General features: G+C 50.2%; 1 protein-coding gene across 1 annotated transcript in view; it reads left to right on the top strand.

Moving 5' to 3' along the window:
* Positions 1 to 12,298, top strand: part of RAP1GAP2 (RAP1 GTPase activating protein 2) — a 177,522-nt gene extending 165,224 nt beyond the window's left edge. The window contains exons 19-25 of the mRNA XM_057715860.1: positions 1,495 to 1,613; positions 4,096 to 4,209; positions 4,470 to 4,587; positions 5,064 to 5,190; positions 8,410 to 8,486; positions 8,876 to 8,914; positions 9,811 to 12,298. Of these exons, the coding sequence (XP_057571843.1) occupies positions 1,495 to 1,613; positions 4,096 to 4,209; positions 4,470 to 4,587; positions 5,064 to 5,190; positions 8,410 to 8,486; positions 8,876 to 8,884 (564 nt within the window). The 3' untranslated portion in view covers positions 8,885 to 8,914; positions 9,811 to 12,298. The remainder of the gene's footprint in view (positions 1 to 1,494; positions 1,614 to 4,095; positions 4,210 to 4,469; positions 4,588 to 5,063; positions 5,191 to 8,409; positions 8,487 to 8,875; positions 8,915 to 9,810) is intronic.
* The last annotated feature ends 12,045 nt before the right edge of the window (positions 12,299 to 24,343 follow it).

The following is a 24,343-nucleotide window of genomic DNA, read 5'->3' as shown; positions in this document are numbered from 1 at the left end:
CCAGCCCAGCCCCCACTGGCTGTGCACCAGGCACTGAGCTAAGTCATTCGCGGACATTGTCTCCTCCGCCCCGTGACAGTTGTCAGCGGTAGGTACTGATGTGTGTGTGCTCCATTCCTCCTTGTGGAAAAGGAGGCCCAGAGGGTTTAAGTGACTTGGTACAGGTCACCTAGGTAAGCTGAAGGGCTGGGGTTTGAATGCAGGTCTCCCTGGTCCAGAGTCTAAGCTCTTAGTCACCGTGTAGACAGTTCCCAAGGAAAGAGCCTGAGAGATCGGTGGGTTTGAGTCTGGTCTGCCCACACCAGGGGCGGCCAGGGAAGGAGCCAGTCAGTCCTTTTAAAAAGCAAAGTGACTTTGGATTTGTATAGACTAGTCTTGTCTTTTCTCCCCTCCCCTCCCCTCTCCCTTTCCTTTCCTTTCCTTTCCTTTCCTTTCCTTTCCTTTCCTTTCCTTTCCTTTCCTTTCCTTTCCTTTCCTTTCCTTCCCCTCTCTTCCCCTCCCCTCCCCTCTCTCTTCTCTTCTCTTCTCTTCTCCTCTATCTTCTTTCCTTTCCTTTTTTTCATTGCAGTACACATCCACCATGATTCTAATGATTAGTATTATAAATGGTCTTTCAATAATTCACTTAATTTATCAAATATTTTCATAGTTATTATCGTGTTCCTCCCAGAAGGTCTGTGACGTGAGCAGGGCAGGGCAGTTATCTCCATTCTGTGGATGAGGCGACTGAGGCCCAGAGACTTTCACCACTCATGCAAGGTTGCACAGCACGTGGATGGCAGAAGTTGGGGCCTGGGTTAGAAGCCTGGTGGGCTCTAAAGATTGTCTGTAGACTCTCATCTCCCCCTCCTCAGTCTCCCCCCTCTCCATGGTCCCCCCGTGTGTGGCTAAAGCAGAGTCACGTTCTTGGTGGGCTCCCCTTGCCTGGGGCTGTGTGTGGACCTGGCTCTGCTGCTCTCAAGAAGTCTTATTATTGTGACACCAGCTTGGACCCATTTCTTTGTGGAGAGTCAGGAGCCCTGGGCTCATCTGCTGGTCATTTGCTATATGACCTTGGCCAAGTCTCCTTTCCCCTTGGTGCCTCAGCTTTTTCATTGGTAAAGCGTGAGGCTGGAACAGGTCTCTCCCCGGGCTCACAGCTTGTGGTTCTCACCCTGTGACCCCGAGTCATCCTTTCCTTCTAAATATATGGGGCTCTCCTTAGGGTGGCCCCGACCCCATTTCCTCTAAGAGTTCTGGTCTTTGATAGATATTTACCTGGGGCCATAAGATTTGGCTTAAGAACACAGGAAAACAGGCTGCAGGTGGCTTGAGTCTCAGGGTCCCAGCTCCCGTTACTAGATTCCAAGCATCCTGGCTGGCTCGCTGTTTTCTGGGATCTCCTCCAGACCAGCTGGGGATTGCAGGACCTGTTTGTAGGCCAGAAAGGGGGCGAAGGGGAAGGAGAGCTGGGTTCGGGGGGGTCAGCACTCATTCTGGCGATTTCGTTGGCAGCCTCCGGTGGCGGCAGCAACGGCGAAGAACCAGTCGCGGAGCCCCATCAAGCGGAGGTCGGGGCTCTTCCCCCGTCTGCACACAGGCTCTGAAGGCCAAGGGGACAGCCGGACACGATGGTAACTGTCCCGTGTGGGGTTTGTCGGCTCTCATCACTGCTGCAGCCGTCACATGCTAACCTTGGGGAGGGCTTTGTGTAGATTTAGGAGATGGCTTCTTTTTGACCTTGGTCCCCATTTCAGGCACCAGCACACCCCCTGTCACCCACTCAGTGCTTTGCTTGATCTCTGCACAGGACTTTCCGAAGTTATCCTTTTCTCATTTTGACTCAAACTAGAAATGTTTGCACGCTTGCATCGCTTGGATTCTTTTCTGTCTTTGCCTCTTTTTCAGTGCTTACTCAAATGTCCGTTCTTACGGAAATCTTCCCTGATTCTACGAGGCAGAGTTCATCAAACCTTCCTCTGGGCTTCTAAAATTTTAAAGCAACTCTCATATTGCATCACACTTAACCTGTTCCTGTCAGCGGTCTTTCTGATCCTTTAATCACTGAGCCCACTTGTCATTTAATTCAGCAAACAGCATCATTGAGTGCCTGCCACGTCCTGGGCTCAGGGCTCTGAGAAGAGCTACAGAAGATGCAAACCTGCCTTCCAGAAGCTTACAGTCTTGTAAAGGAAAGGGAGGCATTTAGGCTGATGTCCAGGCCTCTAAGTTGTCTGTCTGCAGCCCTGGATGGTGGCATCGTCCCTTGAGCTTGGGCGTGCAGGACCAGGGGCAGGTTTATGGAGGGGGCTGAAAAGCTCTGTTTGGAAACCATACATGTGAGTGAGTCCTTGTGGGCCTCCCAGGAGGGAAGGGCAGAATTGGGAGTGGTCAGAACTGCAGGTCTTGAGCTTGGAAAGAGGCCATGACTGGAGAAGAAGAGATGGGAGTCCCTGGGTTGGAGGTGGTGTCTAAAGAGGGACCAAGGAATGTGGCCGCACAGCAGGATGCACAGAATGCCTGGGGAAGACCTGCGTTTAAGGGCAAGTGGAGAGAGAAGAGCCACTGAAGAAGACTGGGAAGAATGAGAGAGGAGAGAGCCTGGAGGTGCAGGGGTGGATCTCAGAGGCCAGGAGAGGAGACATTCCAGGAGGGAGGGGCAGCTGTGTCAGGTGCTCAGAGAAGTCCAGCTCAATGACCTAAACCCCTGCTTGGGTTGACAATTAGGAGGTTATTAGCAACCTCATTAAAAGTGCATTGAGGCACCTCTCGCTCTGGGATAGCTATAATAAAAAAAAAAGACAAATAACACATGCTGGCAAGGATGTGGAGAATTTGGAACCCTCATGCATAGCTGTTGGGAATGTAAAATGGGGCAACTGCTTGGGAAAACAGTCCGGCAGTTCCCCAGGGGGTTAAACAGAGAGTTACCAAATGACCCAGTGATTCCACTCCTAGGTATGTACCCAACAGAAAGAATACACGTGTCTGCACCAAAAACTAGCACCCAGAGATTCATAGCAGCATTTTTCATAATAGCCCAAAGTGGAAACAACCCAAATGTCCATCACTAAATGAATGTATCCATTCATATTAAATGTGGTATACCCATAAAACGGAACATTAGTTTGCAATAAAAAGGAGTCAAGTACTACGATATAGATGAACCTCAAAACACTGTGCTAAATGAAAGAAGCCAGTCACAAGAAGACCACGGCATATTGTACAATTCCATTTATATGGAATGCCCTGGATAGGAAAGTCCATAGAGACAGAAAGGAGATTAGTGTTTGCCAGGGGCCGGAGGAGGAGAGAATGGGCAGTGACTGTGAGTGGGTCCAGAGTTTCTTTTAGGGGGGACTAAAATGTTCTAAAATTAGATTGTGGTGATGGTTGCACCACTCTGTGAATATACTTAAAACCATTGAATTGTAGACTTTAAATGGGTAAATTGTATGTGAATTATATCTCAATAAAGCTGTAATAAAAATAAAAGTGCATTGAGGAAGGGTGATCATGTCCCCAGCAGCGGGCACTGGGCAAACAGTGGGCGTCAGTACATGGTCTCTGTTAAACTAGAGGAGGAGGAAACCCTGGAGCCCCGGGCTGAGAGTGGCCTACTTCCCAGCACAAGGGCCGCTTCATCACCCGGATCCAGGGAGCTCATTTGACAGTCTGTGTGAAGCGTGTCCCCTGCAGTTAAACAGATGGCCCACCCAGCACCCTGAGGAGCCCCTGGGCATTGGGTTTTTTCCCTGTTGGGTGGATGTCCCAGACGCCCTCCATTCTGTCTGTGGCCTGCCCTTGACCTGGAGCTCTGCCGGGTGGGACGGCCAGCTTGGGTGGGGCGTGGGCTTGGGCTCCGGGGCATCAAGCCAAGACTCTTGAGGTCTTGACTGTCACCCAGGAGCCCAGAGTAGCCCCTGCTGGAGCAGAGAATTCTGTTGTCTGCTGCAGTGTCTGAAGGGGACTCGGGTAGGAATGGAGGTCTGGTGGCCATGCTCTGGCTGGGGGCACTGTGACCCCACAGGTCCCCATGGTGCTGAGTGCTGGGGTGGGATAGGGGGCTGGGGACTGGACCCATGGCCTCACTCCTCTTCATCCTCATTTCCTCAGCGACAGTTCATCCAGCAACCCCAAGACCCCAGAGGGCGGACACTCTTCTCAGGAGATAAAGTCTGAGACCTCATCCAATCCCAGCTCTCCAGAAATCTGCCCCAACAAGGAGAAGTAAGAGAGTGAGGGTGAGGGAGGGGCTGGCGTTAGCCACCTGGGGAGCTGGAGTATGCTCTCCAGGCCAGCTGAGAGTCAGCATCTCTTGCCTTGGGAACTCTCTGGAACACAGAAGCCAACAGGCAGGGGCGTGGGGCTGCTGCTGATGGGCAAGCTCAGGTCTGCTAGGCCTGCCTTAGTCTCAGTCCCAGGGAGGGCCTGTTGGGAGGGGGGCGGTCTCGGTGTGTGACCAGGGCCTGCCTTCCTGTTCCCTGCAGGCCCTTCATAAAACTGAAGGAGAACGGACGAGCCAACATCTCCCGCTCCTCCTCCAGCACCAGCAGCTTCAGCAGCACGGCAGGGGAGGGCGAGGCCTTGGAGGAGTGTGACAGTGGGGTAGGTGTGGCCCCATCCAACCCTGGGGAAAAGGGGGGGGCACCCTGGGCCCAGCCAGATACCGCTGTGTGCATTAAAATAGCTGTTGTGGGCAGAGCCCCGTGCAGGCTCTGCAGATAAAAAGGGAAGTGTGGAAACAGGAGAGGCCCCCGTCCTCCATCTCCACCCTCTGGGAACAGGGGTTCAGTGGGGGGAGGTCCTCCCTCAGAGGGACAGAGGAGCAGCAGCAGCGGTCAGAAGCCAGACCGAGTGGTGCCCTTGCTGTGGGGTTTCCAGCTGCGGGAAACTGGGGGCTGGGTCCGGGGTACCTCCGGGGGAGCAGAGGGAGAGGCTGGAGTCAGGGTTGGAGGCAGCAGAAGGAAAGAGCAGGTCCAGGTGGGGAGTGGGAGGCAGTGGCTGCCCTGAGCCCGCCGGGAGGGCCTGTCCCAGGCCTGCCGAGGGTGGGGCTGCCTCGCTCACCCAGCCTCTGTCCCCAGAGCAGCCAGCCGTCCACAACCTCTCCCTTCAAGCAGGAGGTGTTTGTGTACAGCCCGTCCCCAAGCAGCGAGAGCCCCAGCCTGGGGGCGGCCGCCACCCCCGTCATCATGAGCCGGAGTCCGACAGGTCAGCGGGCTCTTATGGGCGGCGCGCAGGGTGTGGCCGGCGGGGGCCGGGCCGTGGCTGCGGCCTGATACTGTTGGTGGGGCATGCGCCCCAGGCATGCTGAACTGGCCTGTTCCTGTTTCATCCCCCAAGTGTTAGGGCCTCCAGCTCTGCCGCTCACTGCATCTGTTCATCACCCTTCAGAGCCTGTGTTCTCATCCCCTCCTTACTCATGGGGAACCTGAGGCTCAAAGACTTCAGTGACCTGCCAGAGCAGTTGGGAGGGTGTGGTTCGAAAGCTGAGGTCTTTCCCCTGACCTCTCTGTCACCCCATCACTGATCCAGGGCCCCTCTGTCACAGTGACCATCCTGATAATACAGGGCTGAGGGGTGGGAAGAGTATTGCAGGCAGACAGAACAGCAGTAGAAAGATCTAGGGACCATGTTCTGGACCCACATGTGGTTTAGTGCCTCTGGAGTGCATGGAGGGGACGCGTGAGAGAGGAGACAGTGGTTAGAATAACAGGCTGAGGCTGCCACAGGGACCCTGGTGAGGATTTTGCATTATCCTGCCAGCAGTGGAGGGCATCGGAGGGCCTTCAGTCTTTGAAGGTCTTACGTATGGAAGCGCCATCTGAAGGAGAGACACCGTTTTGGTGGCTGCAGCTGGCTGAAGAGAAAGGATTGGTGGGGAGTGGACGCAGGGAGGGAGAGCAGTGAGGGGTCATGGTGGGTGGTGAGGGGAGATGGGGCCTTGGATCTGGGGGGTGTCTGGGGCAGTGGGAGAAGGATGTGGATTCAGGGGGTGTCCAGGCTCAGTAGTGGGGGCTCAGGGAAGGCAAGGAGAAGGAGGAGCCAACTCTGGGGAGAGGGTGAGGGGTTGGAGCCCAAGGGGCATCCAGGCGGACGTGTGCAGTAGGCATCACTGGGCACTGGGGGTGCACGGAAGTCAGAGCCTTGGTCCCACCCTTGAGGAGGGCAGCATCGTGTAGGGCAGGACTCTGCAGCCGGGGTCCAAATCCTGGATCTTCCACTTACTAGTGACGTGCCCGTGGGTAGGTTACTGAGTCTTTCTGTGCCTCAGTTTCCCCAGGTGAAAAATAGAGGGAGGGGAATAGTTTCTACCTCATATGGTTGGTTGTGTGAAGAGTAAATGAGCTTCTGGTTATCCGAGACGTAGAACTGTTAACCTAAGTATTTGTTAAAACACAGGAATAAAACAATAGTGTAATCAGTGGTTCTAAACTGGGGGCGACATTGCTCCCCTGGGGACGTTTGGCAGTGACTAGAGGATTTCTGATTTGCATGGTTGTGGGAGGGGAGGGTGCAGCTGGCATCTAGTGGGCAGAGGTCAGGGATGCAGCTAAACATCCCACAGTGTATAGGGCAGCCCTCCACACCAAAGAGTTACCAGGCCCAACACGTCCGGCTGAGGTTGAGGAACTTTAGTAAATGATGGAAACCCAGGGCCAGTGGCTCCGCAGGGTGGTTTAAGCCACAGTCCTTCTGGGGTTCTCCAGGTGAAGGAATGTTGGCAGAAGATGACGTGTGATGTTGGGGATAAAGGAGAGGCATGGTTCACAAGCAAACAATCCCTTTTGTTAGAGCAGCAACCCCCTGTGGCTGGGCAGCTGTGGAGCTGGGTTCTGACCCTGGTACAGTATTGGCAGGCCCACCTCTCTGAGCCTCAGTTTCCTCATCTGTGAAGTGGGGTAGTCATACAAATTCCCTGATTTTTTTTTTAGCAAGGCTTAATTAAATATTGAAGGAACGCATGAATCTATAACCAAGCCTGGCTCCTACTTGTATTAAATAAATATCAAAATAAATAAGGTTTTGAGTAAAAGGAGGTTAGGAGTGTGACTTGCTGAAGGTCACCCAGGGCAGAAGGGGACCTAGAACAGGTCTGTAACTCATGCCCAGTGCTCACTGCACCCCCACCTCCCATGGAGCATTTAACCCTGGGGGGCTGCCTCTCGCCCCCAGCCCCACAGGAGCTGCGCTTTGTGCCCGCAGGACCAGGGTGGGCTTGCGGAGATCTGGAAACCTGTTTTGGGGGAGAGACAGGGCTGAGGAGAGGGAGGTGGCTGGGAGGGCCTGACGTGATCTTCCTTAATCTCCGATGCCCTGGTCATTGGTCACTTCACACCTGGACTCCCTGGGGCCCTGAGAGGGGGACTGGCGGGTCACACCAAGAGGTAATCATAGTGCTGAGTGGAATCCTTGAACTTGAAGCACCAAGACTAAGTCAGCAGCCTCCAGGTGGAGTGTACTGAGTGAGCTGTAGATTCTCTCAGCCAGAGGAAAACCAGAAAGCCAAGTGGCTCCCCTACCAGTGGTGTGCTGGTAAACACTTAGCAACTAGCTCTCGCACCACAGACACACACACACACACACACACGCACACACACACACACGCAATGTTCACTGTAAATGTTACTGATATAAAGGATCTGAAGCACAGGATTTATAGATAATGATAAAGTATACAATATCCTTTACTATGAGCTAGTGGATTCTCACACAGCGCTTTTATCGATATTTGCTCAACCTTTGTTTCCGTAGACACCGTAAGGTTCCAAGTGATGAATGAGTGGCGTTCCGACACGAATGATGATTGATACTATTTTGTTAGTGATGTGAGCCGCTTCTCTGCTGAATCAGATAATAGTTTTCAAATATGGGAAGAGTATTTTCTGTTTTTTGTGCCGTTCACGATGTAATGGCTATAGAGAAACACATTTTCAAGTTTAATCTGTATCATTAACATTTTCTCCATGAGTTTCTTAAGCCTAGACAAGAAAACAATAAATTAAGCTCCGATTCATAGCATTTGCTGATTTCTGGGGTGTGAATACGCCTGGCTGATCTCGAGTGTGTAATGTAACATGGAGTTGGCAAGAACTACCAGATAGATATAATAGACATAAATAACCTTAGGAGAATAAAAAATAATAAAAAGTAGTGAAATAACTGGGAAGTGATAATGTCTGAATGTTTATGACCTTTGATGAATATCATTTGTTTAATTGTAAACTTATTAAAAAAAATCGTGTGTAACAACCAGCTCACAACATTTCTGAAAATTTGAGAGTTGGCTCTCGTGAATCGGTGCAGGTCAGCTAGAATGCCTAATGGTGGGGAGCTCCCCGCCCACCTCCCTACCCAGCCCCTACCCCCCCAGTCCCAGTGCCCTCTGCAGCCCCACCCTCCCCTCAAGGGCATTCTTCTTTTTCCTAGAGGTCAAAAGCAGAAACTCTCCGAGGTCAAACCTGAAATTCCGCTTCGATAAGCTCAGCCACGCCAGCTCCAGTGCGGTGAGGATCTAGGGGTGTGGGGGGAGCCGGGGGCGCCTCCCACCTCCCACATTCCAGCCTGGGCCATCCTTCCTGGGGGAGGAGGAAGAGGGCACCTCACACCTGACGTGGGGGGAGGGGGAAGCTCTGGTCATCTCTGGGGTCGCCGTGGGTCCCCGCACAGTGTGGGCATCGGCCTGGGACTTGCCAGCTACCTTGGCCACACCTCCTGTGTTAGAGCCACACTGTTGGACACACGCAGGTACCTGTTGGGAATGTTGGCTCCTGGGGCCTCAGGTCCCTTCCCGGGCGCTCTGGAGAGTTGAGCAATGAATGTACAGAAGCTGCAGTCGGTGGGGATTATGTTGTCTAGTTATTTCAAACTCTCACACGGAATTTTCTTGAAACAGGGTCACTAATGTGAAAGAGGAGTCCTTCACTTGTCGGAGGTGGGTCAGGTGTTGGTTCTGCTGTGGCCACGAGGGAGGGTGTGTCACTAAGATCAGGGTACTTACTGGGGGCCTGATAACCTGAGAATGGCCAGAGAGATCCTGACCGCTAGGGGAGGGCCAGTCATCTCTTCCCTAGAGCCTCTATGATGGGGCCCAGGTCTGGATGGGGAAGAGGACAGATCACCTCGGGTGCTGATGGGAAGGTTGCCTGATAGGATTGGACCAGACTCACTGAGTAGGTCTCCCTTCCTCAGAAGAGCTTGTTCCAGCAGGCAGAGGGCAGTGGCCCAGAGCGCTCCTTCCTCACTTGGCCCCCTTGCCTCCCTGCTTTGGCAGCCTTTCTCCCCTTGTGTCTTTGGCCAGGGCTCTGGACGGAGACATGTCCTCCTTATGCATCCAGGGATGCTCTGGTCCCCTAAACATTGTCCAGGACGAACCCAGGGAGGACTCTGCTCCCAGCCTCAGCCTGGGGGCGGGGGCATGGATTTTCAGCAGAGCAGGGCATGGGTCCAGCTCTCCGCCACCAAGGCCTGGCCTTCTGCTGGGGAAGTTACTAGAGACCCTTCTGACTTCCCAGCCCTCTCCCTGGCATGGGGCTCCAGGGGTGTGAGTCACATTTGGAACCAAGGGGAGGGGCACAGCTGAGCCCAAGTTATGTAAACCTGATCTATGTAAATGGGAATACTGACACTCACTCCAGCTCCCATCATGTACTTCAGATGCCTGGTTCACCAAAGTACCATTTATGCCCAACTTCTCGGGCTGTAGAAAGTCTGCACCCTCGTATTGGGCAGCCTCCCGTCCTAAGCATGTGTAGCCATGGGCACAGGTGTCTTCTTCTATTCCTTTACCTACTGTTTGGTCATCATCTCCCTTCTTGTTTTTTTTTCTAGGGAAGCCCCAATTCTGTCTCAGAGAAGGCTCCTATTCCAGCAGTTTGGGGGTGCCATCCACTACTCTGACCGTCACAGGCCTGCTTCTCCACTGGCCACCTGCCCACCAGACCAGCTATCTGTCCCAGTGTCCCGACCTGGCCACAGCCTTGCCCATCCCGGCCAACACCTCCCCATCTCTGGACAAGGCCTCATTCCTCCAGGCTCTCCCTGCTCCTGACTGCCCGATGTGATATGTGTCTGGGTCATTTGTCATCTTGTTTTGTCTGCAGGGGAGCGTGTTGGGCAAGAGGGGATCTGGGTACCAGTCAGAATCCAGAGAAGCAGAGGGAGTGGTGAGGTGGGCAGCGGAGGCTGACAGCAGGATGCTGCACCCAGGCAGAGGCAGTGCCACGTCCTGGACACGGCAGGCAGGAGGCTGTAGCCCCAGCACATGCATTTAATGCTGGTGGAGGGAGCGTTTTTCCAGGAACCCAGATTTGTAGTCATCCTTGAAGGTGTCCTGATAGAAGTCGGTTCTGCTCCTCCTGCATGTCTGGAGCTCCCAAACATCTGTTTGCTTCTGTTCTGGGAGTTTCTTACCCATCTGCTGACACCAGGCTCAGGCTGCCTCTGTCCCTGCTGCCTGTGTATCTCAAGCCACGAGGCCGGTTGAAGCTGAGACCCAGCTGGGCATGTGCGGGAGTGGGCGCCGGGCTCTTTCTGGATGGCCTCATTTCCCGCAGGCTCCTGATGTGATGGCTGTGGGAGAAGCCATCAATCAGTCCCTCCCCTTTGAGCACACGCTTTTCCCATGAAGGGGTGGGCAGCGGGAGCAGGAAGGTGTTCAGGGAGAGCCAGTAGCGAGCGCTGGGCCTTGGCTGTGGAAAACCTCAGGGCCCAGGGTTAGGCCAGGGTCCAGGTCTCTGCTGGTTGTGGAGGTTCATGGGAGGCATAGAGAGTTACTTCAGCTCCCTGCACACACCCGCCTCCCCTGCCCCTGCCCACTTAGGCGGGGGCCCAAGAGAGGTGTAAGTGGGCCCCCTAAGAAACAGACCTGAGAAGTGGCCTCTACCCTCTGTTTGCTAACGGGGATGCTCTGGGCAGGATATGAAATGGGGACAACTGGTCAGGTTGGTCGGGACGTGTGTGGGTGTAGAACTTAGGTGTGGGAAGGGGTGGTGTCCTTCTGGGGTTTATGTGCCTGACCTCTGCGGGGGGCCCAGTGCTCTGGGGGGCCTCTTTCCAGCTACCAAGCCCTTTGGTCTATCAGGGCTTCACCCCCCCACCCCCCTGCCCCTAGATCCTCCTCCTCCTCTCTCTAGCCACAAGTCTGTAGGCGTTTGTCACGTCTGTGGGATTCCTGCAACCTGAGTCCCAAGCTGGGTGCAATTCAGACACTGCCTGTCACCTGCACCCTCAGCCAGAGCCACCTTTGCTGGGCTGAGCGAGCTCGCTCTCTGACAAGAGACCCTTCCTCCCTTCTCACCCATCTGAGTCTGCAGTGCGATAGGTCAGTTCTGCTGACTGTCTGTGGTGGCGTTTAAGGGGAGGTATCCTCCAAGTTAAACAGAGTCTGAAGAGCAGACCCTTGAGGTGCTACAGCTCCAAGTGTATATGGGGCCTCGGCGACACGGGGCTGCCAGGGTGACACAGGTTGGGCACCTGCTTTAATGAGCAGATGACATGGATTTCCAACCAAACACTTTATTTGCATTGGGATCTGGGCCTATGCCCAAGGCAAGACATATAAACGTTACACTTGTTGTGACTGATGTGACAATTTCCCTATTGCTTTTGCTTTTAGAACAAACCCTTGATCCTTCATCCCCAGCTCACGTGGACTTTGTGGGATCCTATTTACAGGCTGGGCGGACCTCTCCCCTCATGCTATCTGGGAAATGTGTTTACTTAAAGTACTAGTCCAGTAAGATTTATTCTAGTTAGAAGGTCAACAAATGTCTGTTTAGCTTTTATTAAAACTCCCTGTAGCGGCACCCACAGCTGGCATGAGGCCCGCGGATTCTGGCACTGTTCTGTTGGCTGGGTTTCTGGAGGAACTTGAAAGGTCAGACTGCATTTCTTTAAAAACTGTTCCAGGTTCTGGCTCGCTTCTCCAGGAAGCTGATATTTACAGCTGCCTGGTGGTTGTGCTGTGCTGTTTGTCGTGGTCTGGGGGTCCTCTGGACTTTTCAGGTTGTCTCCATTCTGTCCTACTTGGGAACCTTATACCCGCCTTCCCCACTGCTCTGGCTGTTCTCCCTGCAGCCCCCACCTCCTGGGAGGGCTTTGCCCCCGGTGCCTCTGAGCCAGCAGCCAGGATGGCTAGGTGTGTCCAGAGAAACTGAGAGGTGTAGGTGGGCCCCCTAAGAAACAGACCTGAGAAGTGGCCTCTACCCTCTGCTAATGGGGATGCTCTGGGCAGGATCTGAAATGTCCCTCCTTATGGGTCCTGCCTCACCACATCTAGAAAGTTCATTCTGTAGCTTCCAGAGTGTCCAGCCTCCACCCTGAGGTTCCAGGGCTGGGGCTGGGGGTGGGGGGCGGGGGGGAGAACAGGACTGGCCAGTCTCCGTTTGCCCCTCTGGACCATGGGACAGGCAGCTTGGGTTCCTGGAGGCTGCTACTCCATCCCCCTCTTGTGTCTGCTTTGCTCCAAAATGTTTTTCCTTTTATTGCCCCAGTCAGTCTTGGGGCTCAAAGGTTGCTCAAGCCTCATCAGTCCTTGTGACTAGACTCATGCTGATGGTGCTCTTGTTGGTATTTGAGGTGTCCCATAGGAGGAATGTTTCCTGGACACATCTCTGGCTCTGGGACCGGCCTGACTCACGGAAGAAACTGTACTTTTCAGGCTCTGTCGGGCACCCATATGCCTCTGCTGAGTTGATGCTTGAAAACAGATGCAGAAAGAGCTAGAGAGAGAAGGTCTTAGCTAAAGTTCCTGTCTATGCTAATGAATGGAAATGGTATTTTGGGGAAAATATTCTGTGGTTCAGCCTTGTCAACTTCATCTCCGTGTCCAAGCCCTCTGGACCCCTTTTAGCATCTAATCCAGCCGTGTCATCTTCCAGATGAGAAACTTCAGCTCCAGTGAAGGGAAAACAGCTTACTTGAAGTCACATAGCCAGCTGGTGGCAAAGCTGGGATGAGAATCCACAAGCCAGGGCCTTTTCTTTGGCACCATCTTTGGGGTTGGTGGACAGTGACTGCATTTTCTGGGGCCCTGAGTTTTGGAGAAGCCAGCGAGCTGATGCCTGAGCACTGGCTGGGAGGTGTCAGCAGCCAAGGGTGCTGGTGGACCTCCGTCTCTGCTCTTGTCATCAGGAGGGATGTTCTCTGGGATTTTTCAGTGAGGGCCCTGCGGTTTTGGCTGCAGCTTAGGCAAAGAACACAAAGAGGGAAAGAGGTTCCGGGGGACTGTTCTTCGGTGACATCAGTTCTTCAACCCCCATCTATGGTGGAGATGGAGGCCAGGGCAGAGATGCAGTTAGCCAAACCTCGCTTTTCCCTTTTTAAGTTAAGGAGGAAAGTGGTTAAAGAAAACTCTTTGACTCTCCCTGATCCTTAAACAAAGGTGGTCAATAAAAACCTGGGCTCAAGGGACGAGAGCCCGTTTCATGTTCTTACCCTGACTGTTTAAGGTGCCGACTCAAACACTACTTTCATTCAGTTCTGAGTCAACAGAGACAGGTCTGTTGTAGGGGAATGGTCAGGGTTCAGGTAGATCTTATGGCTACCGGTGGCCGGCAGGGACTCCACGGCTCCTCCCCCAGACACAAGGTACCCCTCTCTCAGAGGCAGGGTGAGTCAGCAGTTTGCCAGGGCTGTCCCTGCAGCCTGGGGCCCCGGCTGGGGCATTCTGCTAGCTTCTGATGGCTGTTTTACCGTGAGTTCCTTACGCACCTCAATCCCACAGCTCCCTCCTTTCAGCTTAGGGAGGAAAGAGACACCCCCCCACCAAGGCCAAGGACAGTAGAGCCCTGACTAGTGAGATACTGTTGGGGGCAGGGGCACTGTCCTGTGCCTTATCAGCCCCAGGAAGAGGGTGTTTGGCCGAAAGACTGGAATTTAAATACCATCGTTTCTGATTTTGTGACATTTCCGCTTGGAAGGGTCAATCCCCTCTTCCTGCTCCTTAGCATGTGCGCCAGCTCTCCCGGCGTCCCAGGCGTTGCCCTTCCACACTCCAGCCTGGGGAGCGCTGCCGTTTACGTGTGAAGAGATTCCTCTGTGTGCTAGAACCTGCAAAGCGTAGCTTGGAAACAATGATCTGTGTGATGATGACGTTTCTGTCTTTCCTCTTCAAGAGGAGGTGATTCGTAGACCCCCCCCCCCCCCCACTGCCTATGTAATGTAAATAGTGTATATTTAATTTATTGCTACGGTAGCACATTGTATTTGTTAATGTATAAAGTAAATTCTAAAAGGTTGACAAATGTATATTTTGTTGCTTAAATGTGTCTTTGCAGAAATTGACAATAAATAAGATATTTTGTGTCCATCAGTGTTCAGACTTCTTTGCTTGGGGCCCCAGTCCTGAGCATCTGCCTTTCAGGATAGCAGAGGTTGAATCCATACTCCCACAGGCAGCATCTGGCCTGTAGATGTGTTATCAAGAATCCTCCCCACTCTGACCGCATCCCCCTGCCCCTCCCCCTGCCCCAATCTTCATCCTTGGTATCCAATCAAGTTGCTCTTCCCTCACCCTTGATACCTAACCAAGTTCCTCTTAATAATTTTCCATTCAATTCCTCACCCTGCCATGGGCTAGAAATCCCCACTTGTCCCTGTGGTATTTAGAGTTGAGGTCCATCTCTCTCCCCTATTGCAATCGCTTCAAATAAAGCCTTCCTTGCCTTTTGTACTCTGGGGCAGTTTCTTAAAATTTTTAATTAAAAAAAATTTAAATTTTATATTGGAGTATAGTTGATTAACAATGTTGTGTTAGTTTCAGGTGTATAGCAAAGTGATTCAGTTATACATATACACATATCCTTTTTCAAATTCTTTTCCCATTTAGGTTATTACAGAATATTGAGCAGAGCTCCCTGTGCTATATAGTAGGTCCTTGTTGGTTATCTATTTTTAATATAGTAGTGTGTACATGTCAATACTGGGGCGATTTTTGACAGGTACCTAACCTGCCCCCCCTGCCCCAGCCCCTCCTTCTCCTCTGCACATCCACACCAGTGTTGGGTGGGAGAAGAGGGAGGCAGAAGACAGGAAAAAGACATTTATTAGGCAAAAGGCCTGTGAGAGAAAATGAGGAGGAGGGAGCTGGAGAAATCTGAAGATGAAGCGTGAAGGAAAGATGGGAGGAAGTAAAGTGGAGTGGAGGCATCTTTGATGTCAGTTCATTTCTAAGAAAACTCTAAGCAAGGCTCTTGTGGAGTCCCCGAGCCAAAGTCACCCCCCAGAGAAATCCTGTATATTACAAGAATGAGTCTAAAATCACTATCCCTGCCACACCCAGGCATTGGGTGGGAGCAAGCCTGTGGGACGCCTGGCTTTGGTGCCAGCCATGGAACACAGTGGCGGTTCTCAGAATGCAGCAACTGGGGCTGTTGGTCAGTGATGCCCCCTGCAGGTGGAGACTGGAGAGGCACACTCTTGTGGTCGCCACAGAAACTTGCCCCACTTCTGGTTGGCTACAATTTCCCCTGATTTGTGGATAGGCCCACCTTAGTGTAGCGGGTGGTTAAAACCTCCTTTCTCTTTGTTCTCTCTGCCTCTCTGGCTGATATAAATCCTCTGTTGGTTCCTTGTGCTTGGCAGGCATTCAGATGCTGCTGTTTTGTCATAAAGTTCTCTGTCATGAGAGAAATCTACATGCAGCCTTTGCCTAATGGTGTAAGAATTTCAAGCTCTGCTACCTCCTTGGTGTCCACTCAGCTCTCAGGATGGTCCCTTATCCTCACCAGCTCTGTGCCATAGCCTAGCAGTCTTTCTCTTCACTCGGCATCTACCTTCTGCTTTCTCCAGATTGGAGCAGTGATAGGTGGTCTTGGCAATGTTAGACAATCACCATACCTTGACTCATTGGGGGATGTGCTTGGAGGGCCCTCAATCTTGGAGGAATAGAGAGGGCAAGCCAAATGCTCTCCTTCTTTCATGGACCCAGTCCCCCTCTTTTACTGCCTGGGGTATGAGGTTGGTGTTGGTTTTATCTCTGGTTCTAGTGCACCTATCTGCAAGCCTGGAGGGACTCCATGGCTGGCTCCAGTGAGCCAATGGTTCTCTGAATTTGCAGTGTGGATCTGGTGGGTCACTGCTATGGCCCACTCAAACATCTGCCCTCAAACATGTAACAGTGCTCCTGTGCTCCCATGGCAGACGCTGTTTATGGGAACCAGAGTTAAGTTCCAGAGAGGAACTCTGAGATGTAGTTATGGCACCTAAGGGCAGTGATCCCCCAAAGGGGACCTTCAGTCTCCATTTCTTCAGGCAGAGATAACACCTGTTGGGAGCATGAGGGTCTGGAAAAACCTTGTAGAAGGTCATCCCTGCTTCAGACCATCTCCCTCCACTCTCAGGACAGAAAATTGCTCCCAACTGGGGATGGCTTCTTCTCAAGCATTTTTGCTTTAGGGTGCATAAAAATCACCTGGAGAGATTGTTCAGATGCAGATTTCAGGCACCATTCCAGAGGTTAGAATTCGACTGGGCTGGACGGGTCCCAGGAATCTGCATTTTTAATGAGCACATGAAGGATTCTGATGCAGCCTTTCACTTTGGGAACCACTGATCCAGTTTGTAGTCTCTATATACATCCCTCTCCTATTACAATAGTCTCAGACCCAGTGAGAAAGGGGTGGGGAACAGCGAGGGTGTGAGGGGTTTGAGCGATGCCAGCCCCCACTTAAGGGGACTGTCATTATCACTATCACAACTGTGGGAGAAATGTCTGTCCCAGCAAGACACAAGCTCTTAAAGGAAAATGAATGGGAATCACTAGAGAGAAGAGAATAGAGAAATATAAATAAAACATGAAGCTTGTAAGGAATAGTTTAAGATGAAAATGCATTATGGCTGCATGAATGACCAGGGCATCCTGTAATAAACACTGGGAGAAAATATGAGGTCACGCATGAAGCAGAGAGAAGAAATTTGGTGAAAAGAAAGAAAAAACAAAACAGAGCCTGAGAATTAAGAATTAAAATTAAAAATTAAAATACAGCTAGAGCCTCTTTCCCCAAACGAAAACAAATTGTCAGATGAAAGATGTGATATGAGACTTCGGAAACCCACTGGCAATCTAGGAAAAAAACTGCTGCTGGAAAGGGCTGAAGACAGCACCCCTGGGTGATGTGTTCCCTGTCACTAATGATGTTAGAGGCAAAGTAATCTAGTAACTACAGTAGGTAAACGAAAGGACGTGGTTGATGAATGGACTCCTACAAGGGGAGTAACAACATGAAACAGCCCGTATAAAAGAACTAGCAGAAACAAGCTGCCACATAAACGGCTCCACATGAAGACATACAAATGAATGATTAGACAGACGTAAATAAGACTGTGTTACAGAAAAATTCAGACATTTTATGAGAAAGATTGTAGAAAACATGCTGAAATTATTGGATTGGATGAATTTTACTAATCACCTATAAGATATTAAATTAACATTTAAAAAAAAATATGAGTAACAAGGAAGTCTTCATAGCCTTGCTCTAAAATGTCAGTTGGTAGGTTTTATAAGAACGTATCACTAATAAGGAATCTGAGGAAAGATCCAGGAAAAATGGACAAAAAAGCCCAGATGAAATCCAGGTATGGCACGTAGTATAATAGTGAATGTAATGGAAACGGATTTTGACTTGTTTAATAATAGATTTTTTTTTCTTTTTTCTTTTTGGCTGCACTGCATGGCTTGTGGGATCTTAGCTCCCCAACCAGGGATTGAACCCAGGCCCTCAGCAGTGAGAGCGCTGAGGCCTAACCACTGGACCTCTAGGGAATTCACTAGAATTTTCTACTAAGAAAGAGTTTCCTCTGCCAGGGGGCACGATGTTAAGCTTTGTGAGTAGAGGGTGCAAGAGAGGCATTGCAAAAGGAAAGGAGTTTATCTCTGGTACTCCTGTACACGCATGGCAAGCTCTTAAGCCTCACTTGGAAAACCCTTGGAGCACTTGAAAACCTAGGCGTATGCAGTGGCTCCAGGCCATTTGTGATTTCTCCTCATAAAGAGCTGTCTCATTGTCTGAGGTAGAGCTCTGGAAATTGGGTGATTTTCCTTAGAGTGTGGTTTCTCTGTCTGAGGTGGAGAACCAGCCATCAGACACTTCTCCTCACAGAGCTCTGTCTCTCTGTCACAAAAACTGAGCTGGCCATCATCCCGAATTTCACCTCATAGAACGCTGTCTCTGAAGAAGTCTGTCTCTCCAGCACTTCACCTTCTAGAGAGCTGTGTCTGACTGAATGGTAGTTCTGAACCTCCTGCCTTTCTCCTGAGAGAGCTCTGTGTCTCTGTGTGAGCTGAAGTCTGGCCACGGAGCATATCTCCTCATGAAGGGCTGTCTTTTTGTTTGCTAAAGCATACCAACCACCTAGCATTTCTCTTCTGTCAGCAGTGTCTGTCTTTTCAAGGAGTACTTCTGAGTCTCAGCATTTCACCATATAGAGAGCTGTCTCCCTGTCTGAATAAGAGAGCTGGACATCTGTCCTTTCTTCTCAGAGCTCTTTCTTCTGTCCAGAGAAGATGGCTAGCCATTCGCCATTTCTCCCCATAAAGAGGTGTTTCCTTTCTGAGATGGAGCGCTGGCAATCTGGCATTTCTCCTCAGAGTGTGGCCTCTCTTCCTGAGGTGGAGAACTGGCCATCAGGTACTTTTCGTCACAGAGCTTTCTCTCTGTCCGAAAAAGTGAGATGGCCTCCGGAATTTCGCCTCACAGTGTGCTGTGTGTGTCTGAAGAAGAAGCCTGACTCTCCAGTACTTCACCTCCTAGAGACCATCTCTGACTGAATTGTAGGTCAGAATTTCCTGTTTTTCTCCTCAGAGAGCTCTCTTTTTCCTGTATGAGCTGAACACTGGCCTTTGGGCATTTCTCCTCCGAGTGTGTTGTTTCTGCCTGAGTTGAAGACCCTGTTATCCAGCACTTCACATCTCCGAGCTCCTTCTCTGTGTGGAAAAGTGAGCTGGTTATCCTGAATTTCTCCTCATAGGGCGCTGTGTCTGACTGAAATGAGGTCAGAGTCCATGCCACTCTTTCTAGCGCACTTTTTTTTTACCTGAGGTAAAGGCTGGATAGTTTGCATTTCTTTCCTTCCAGTGCTGTCTCTCTGCCTGTGGCGGAGTTCTCACCACTCAAACTATCTCCTCATAGAGCTCTGTCTCTCTGTTAAAAGAGGAGCCTCGACTTCCTGCTGTTTCTTTGCGTAGGACGCTGTCTCTGTGCTGGATGAGGAGGGCCAGCCCTTTGCCGTTTCTCCTCCTAACCACTTGTCTCTCTGAAAAAGAGTGCTTGCTTGCCATCCAGCACTTCTCCTCATAGAGGGTTGTCTCCCAGTTTGAAAGAGGGAGCTGGGAGTCCAGCATTTCTCTTCATAGAAGGCTGCCTCTGTCTTAAAAGGAGAGCCAACACTCAGGCATATCACCTCACAGAGTGCTGTCTCTCTTTCTGAAATAGAAGGCTGGCGTCATTTCTCCTCAGCGTGCTCTGTAAAGCAACTATACTCCAATAAAAAAAAAATTAAGGACTTCCTAGGTGTCTCAGTGGGTAAGAACCCGTCTGCCAATGCATCCCCTGCCCCAGGTTCAATCCCTGCCCCAGGAAGATCCCACATGCCCCGGAGCAACTAAGCCCGTAAGCCACAACTATTGAGCCCATGTGCTGCAACTACTGAAGCCCATGCGCCTAGAACCTGTGCTCTGCAAGAAGAGAGGCCACCGCAATGAGACCCCGTCACACCACAATGACGAGTAGCCCCCACTCGCAACTAGAGAAAGCCCGTGTGCAGCAACGAAGACCCAACACAGCCAATAAATAAATAAATAAATAAATTTATATATAAAAAAATTAAAAAATGGAAAAAAAGGTGGGTCAGTCCTCCGGCATTTCTCCTCATAGAGCTCTGTCACTGTGTACGCCAAGAGGCCTGGGCATCCAGCATAATCTCCTCAGGAAACTCTCTCTCTCTCTGTGTCTCTGTCTCCGTCTGTCTGTCAAGTGGAGTGCCGGCCACCTGGCACTTCTCTTCACAGTGCTCTGTGTTTATTTCTAGGTGCTGGGCTGTCCATGGGCATTTCTCTTCACGGAGGCCTGTCTTTCTGGGTCTGCTGTGTGCGCTTGGCGAGCTCTGAAACCTCACTAGGCAAACCCTCGGCGCGCAGGCGCAGGATGCGTCGGCTCCAGGTCTGGCTCCCGCAGGCCCCGGCGCAGGCGCCCCACAGGCCGGGCGGCCACGCCGTGCAGTTCATGGTGTTCGCGCTACCCGAGGTGAGCGCCAAGACCAGGCTCCGGCCGACGGCCCACGAGGGCTGCCGCGGGCACAGGGTGGCCCTGGCCACCGTCGCCAGCGTGGCCTGCGACGACGACTGCGCCGAGCCCTGCCTGGGGTCGTTTTCCTGGCCCCGGGAGCGCGCACAGCCTCTCCAGTGCCCGCGGCCTGCGGTGCGCGGTGGCCCGCAGCACCCAGTGGCCTCTCCCAGCAACAGCCTCTTCTTGCACCTGCTAGTTCGTCACCTCGGGAGTTTCCCGCGAAGCCTGAAGCTGGCACCCTCTACGTGGAGGGCAAGGAGAGACGAAGGAAAGAGGGAGGCCACTCCGGATTGGTAGGTCAGGTTTAATAAGCAAAGGAACTTACAAGGCGTAACTTGGGTGGCGGCGAGAATAGGTCTCTGCACCTGCTGGGTGGAACCTTGAAAGCGTATATAGAGGTCTTAACTGGGTTCAAGCATGTCCATCCAGACCTCTCAGCTACACGTTACTATCTCAAGGCTGTGTACCCGAGGCAGCTTCTAGCAGGGAAGGCAGGTGGAGCGGAGGGTGAGGAACCTCCGACTTCCGGGGTCCAGCTCTCGGGTCTGCCAGTGGTTAGGTCCCCTGATGGCCTCCTGCATCTCCCCGCTCCTCCCTACCCCAGCGCCAGGTGGTTTATAGTATTGTGCCTCCAGTGAAACACTTCCCGGAGAACAGAGGGTGGGTTTCCAGCACGTTCTGCTGGTGTGAAATCATGGTGACTCCTTTTCTTTTTCCATCGGGTGACCCAGGGCCAACAGGGTCTGGGTCTCAGTCCTAGGGGGAGCCCCTTTCTCAGGCACTAGATCTCAGCCCCAGGGGTGGTGGCTGCTCCTCGCTTCTGCTATTCCTGTATTCTTCAGTGGTCTCCTCACTTCCGGGCAGCCAATCCCTCATTACTTCAATCCCCTGTTATAGTTAATAATTCTTTTTATTAAACTTTCCCTATTCAGGCTAGTATGTGGTTTCTGTCTCCTGATTGGACCCAGACTGATAGGCCGGGTTTCTTATTTTCTCTTGTGTGCAAGTCCACGTTGCTCTCATGTCAGAGGCAGTCCAGGGCCAGTACTTGGTCCTGTTCAGGACTATTCATGAGGGAGAAAATCTGATTGGCCTAAGAAGGTCAGGTGATAACCTCCTAGTTCAATCAACTATAGCCAGGGGATTGGGGTACGGGGCCACCACAAATAAAGAGCAGTTAAAGGGTCGTTGGGACCTGGGCAGGTTCGCAGCAGGTTTCTACTACAGAACCGTGTTTATTAAAGACAGATGAGTAGATGGAAACCTGGCATCCTGAAGTATTATTGTGGGAAGGGCAATGTGCATTTGAATTTTGATTGGTTCTGCCAAGCTGCCCTTCACATAGGCGATATTAATTTACCACTCTACAGGAATGTATGAAACTACCTTATTTCCCTCACTGTCCATAAACTTTTATACTTTTGCCTGATAGGTGAGCTACAATATTACATTATAGCTTTAATTTACATATTTCAAAACTCACGAGTGTGATTGAACATCTTCCCTATGTGTAAAAGGTATTTACATTTCTTTTCCTGTGAATTGTTAATGCCTTTTGCCATTTTCTCTTGGGGTGTTGGTCTTTTTCATACTGGCTTGATTTTTAAATATGAAGCAAATTAGTCCTTTGTCATTCATGTTGGCAATGTTCCTTCAGTTTGTTTTTATCTTTTTATTTATTTATTTATTTATTTATTTATTTATTTATTTATTTTATTGGCTGTGTTGGGTCTTTTTTTTTTTTTTTTTTGCTGTGCGCGGGCTTTCTTTTTAGTTGCGGTGAGTGGGGGCTACTCTTCGCTGTGGTGCGCAGGCTCCTCATTGCCGTGGCTTCTCTTGTTGCCGAGCACGGGCTCCAGGCGTGTGGGCTTCAGTAGCTGCAGCACATGGGCTCAATAGTTGTGGCTCACGGGCTCCAAAGCACAGGTTCAACAGCTGTGGCACACGGGCCCGGTTGCTCCGTGGCATGTGGGATCCTCCTGGAGCAGGGATGGAACCTGTGTCCCCTGCATTGGCAGGCGGACTCTCAACCACTGCGCCACCTAGGAAGCCCCTGTTTTTATCTTTTTGCTCTTTTTATGCTGTGCAAAGCTAACATTTTTTTAAAAATTTAGTCAAACTTATCAGTTGTATCAGCTAGGAATATATTCAGCTATAGGAAATAAAAAGCCAACTAACAATGGCTTGAAAAGATGGGAGAATATTTGTTATGTGCAACATGTAGGGAAAAACTAGGACATTAATGGAAAACTGACTCTAGAACACGTTTCTGGGTTATCTGATTCTGATTCTATGGGAGTTATTTTACAACTTTGTAAGTTTTAGATAGCTGATAGCAAAACAAAATAATTCTATAGGCATACAAACGAATTATGCCCAATAGAGGGGCAAGTCTCCTCCACTGTCCCCCCACAATGGAAAAACCAGTTGGTCTCTGTGTGTGCATTCATTTCCGTATTCCTGATCAAAAATGTATCTGTTCTTTGGACTATAACACCTTGACAATTTCCTCATTGATATGTTAAATAAAATCTTTAACACGTGTTCATTTTTATACTATATGAGAGCCATGATTTTACTTTACTTTGAAAATTATAAGAAATATGAAAACTGAAGGTAGGCGGTTCTGGGGCTCAGTGATGCCATCAGGGAGTCAGGGTTTTGCCATTTGTTACTGCCTCACTATCCTTGGCGTGTAGTCCTCATCACCCTGTTGGTCCCCACATGATTGCTAGATGGCTGCTGCACCTCCAGTGGTCGCATCTCCATTCCAGATCGAAAAGGGGAAGAATAAAGAGGATGGGCTCATATCACGGGAGAAAAGCTTTCCTGGCAATCACTGTTTCTGCATGTATCTCATTGATAGTGTCGCATGGCTACTCCTCCTTACAAGGGAATCTAGAAAGAACAATATGATTTTTGGATACTGTCCCACTACCAAAATCCAGGCTGATTAATAAGATAGAAGAGGAGAATGGATATTGGGGAGGGGTGGGGTAACTAGCTGTACCTGCCAAATCAGTCTTTTAATGGGTCCATGATTTAGTGATTAATCTATAAAGACTTTCCTTAATCTAAGATTACAGATTTTTCTTTTTTTCGCATGAGTTCTTAAACTTTGATACTTTTATTTTTTTAAAACAAATTACATCTTTGTTTCATCTGGAATTTGATATAAAGGGTAAAGTGAGGTAGAGGTTCACTTCTCTAGATGGCTAGCCAATTTCCCAAGCACTAGTTATTGAATATTTCAGTGTTTCCTCATCGATTAGAAATGTCACCTTTGTTATTTATTAAGTTTCCATACATAGGTCTATATCTTCACTCTCTTTCATTATTTTATACTAGCCCCAATTATGTAACTTACTGGAACTTGATAATATTTTTTAACATTTGGTAGAGCTGGGCTCTCCTCCCTCTATTTCTCTGATTTTCCCAATTTTTTCCTGGTTATTCTTTATAGCATTATTCAAATTAAAATAAATTAATCATAGTTAAAGAATTTAGATACTACTTCATTTAGGTTTTAAATGAAAAATAGTCACCCGACTTCATCCTTTTCCATTCCCGGTTTTGCTACCCAGAGGCAATAACTTTTAACTTCTTAAGCATATTACCTGCAATATTGTTTGATGATATGTGTATACTGATATTTATTGATTGATCAATTTTAGTATATTTAGTGTCTTTCTCAAAGGACAGATGGAATTAGTTGTCTTAACTCTCCTTCCCTCTTTCATCTCCCCCAAATCCAACAGTATTTTCAGTTATGTGAGCAGTCAAGGTGTACTAGTCATTATAATGATATAAATTTGGCTCACTATAAAGTAGAATTTCATTTTCTTTCTTGTGCAGCTTTATGTTTTCCCCAGAGAGAATAGTTACCTCAATTGTAACTTATCTGCTTTCTCATATACAGTCTCATTTCTTTCTTGAAGTCCTATTGAGTTTACTGTTTCCCTGGCAAAAAGCTTTGTCTTTTTGCTACAATTTGTCCTGGTTGCTTTCTGGGTTTCCCTGTACAACCATTATACTGGGACTTCTATTTTGCTGCTCCCCTGGGTTAAATCTGTGCTTTT

The sequence above is a fragment of the Hippopotamus amphibius genome, chromosome 17 (assembly GCF_030028045.1).
Source record: "Hippopotamus amphibius kiboko isolate mHipAmp2 chromosome 17, mHipAmp2.hap2, whole genome shotgun sequence".
NCBI classification, from domain to species: Eukaryota; Metazoa; Chordata; class Mammalia; order Artiodactyla; family Hippopotamidae; genus Hippopotamus; species Hippopotamus amphibius.
Note: the sequence above shows the minus strand (reverse complement) of the source record. Positions and strands in the feature narration are given on the sequence as shown.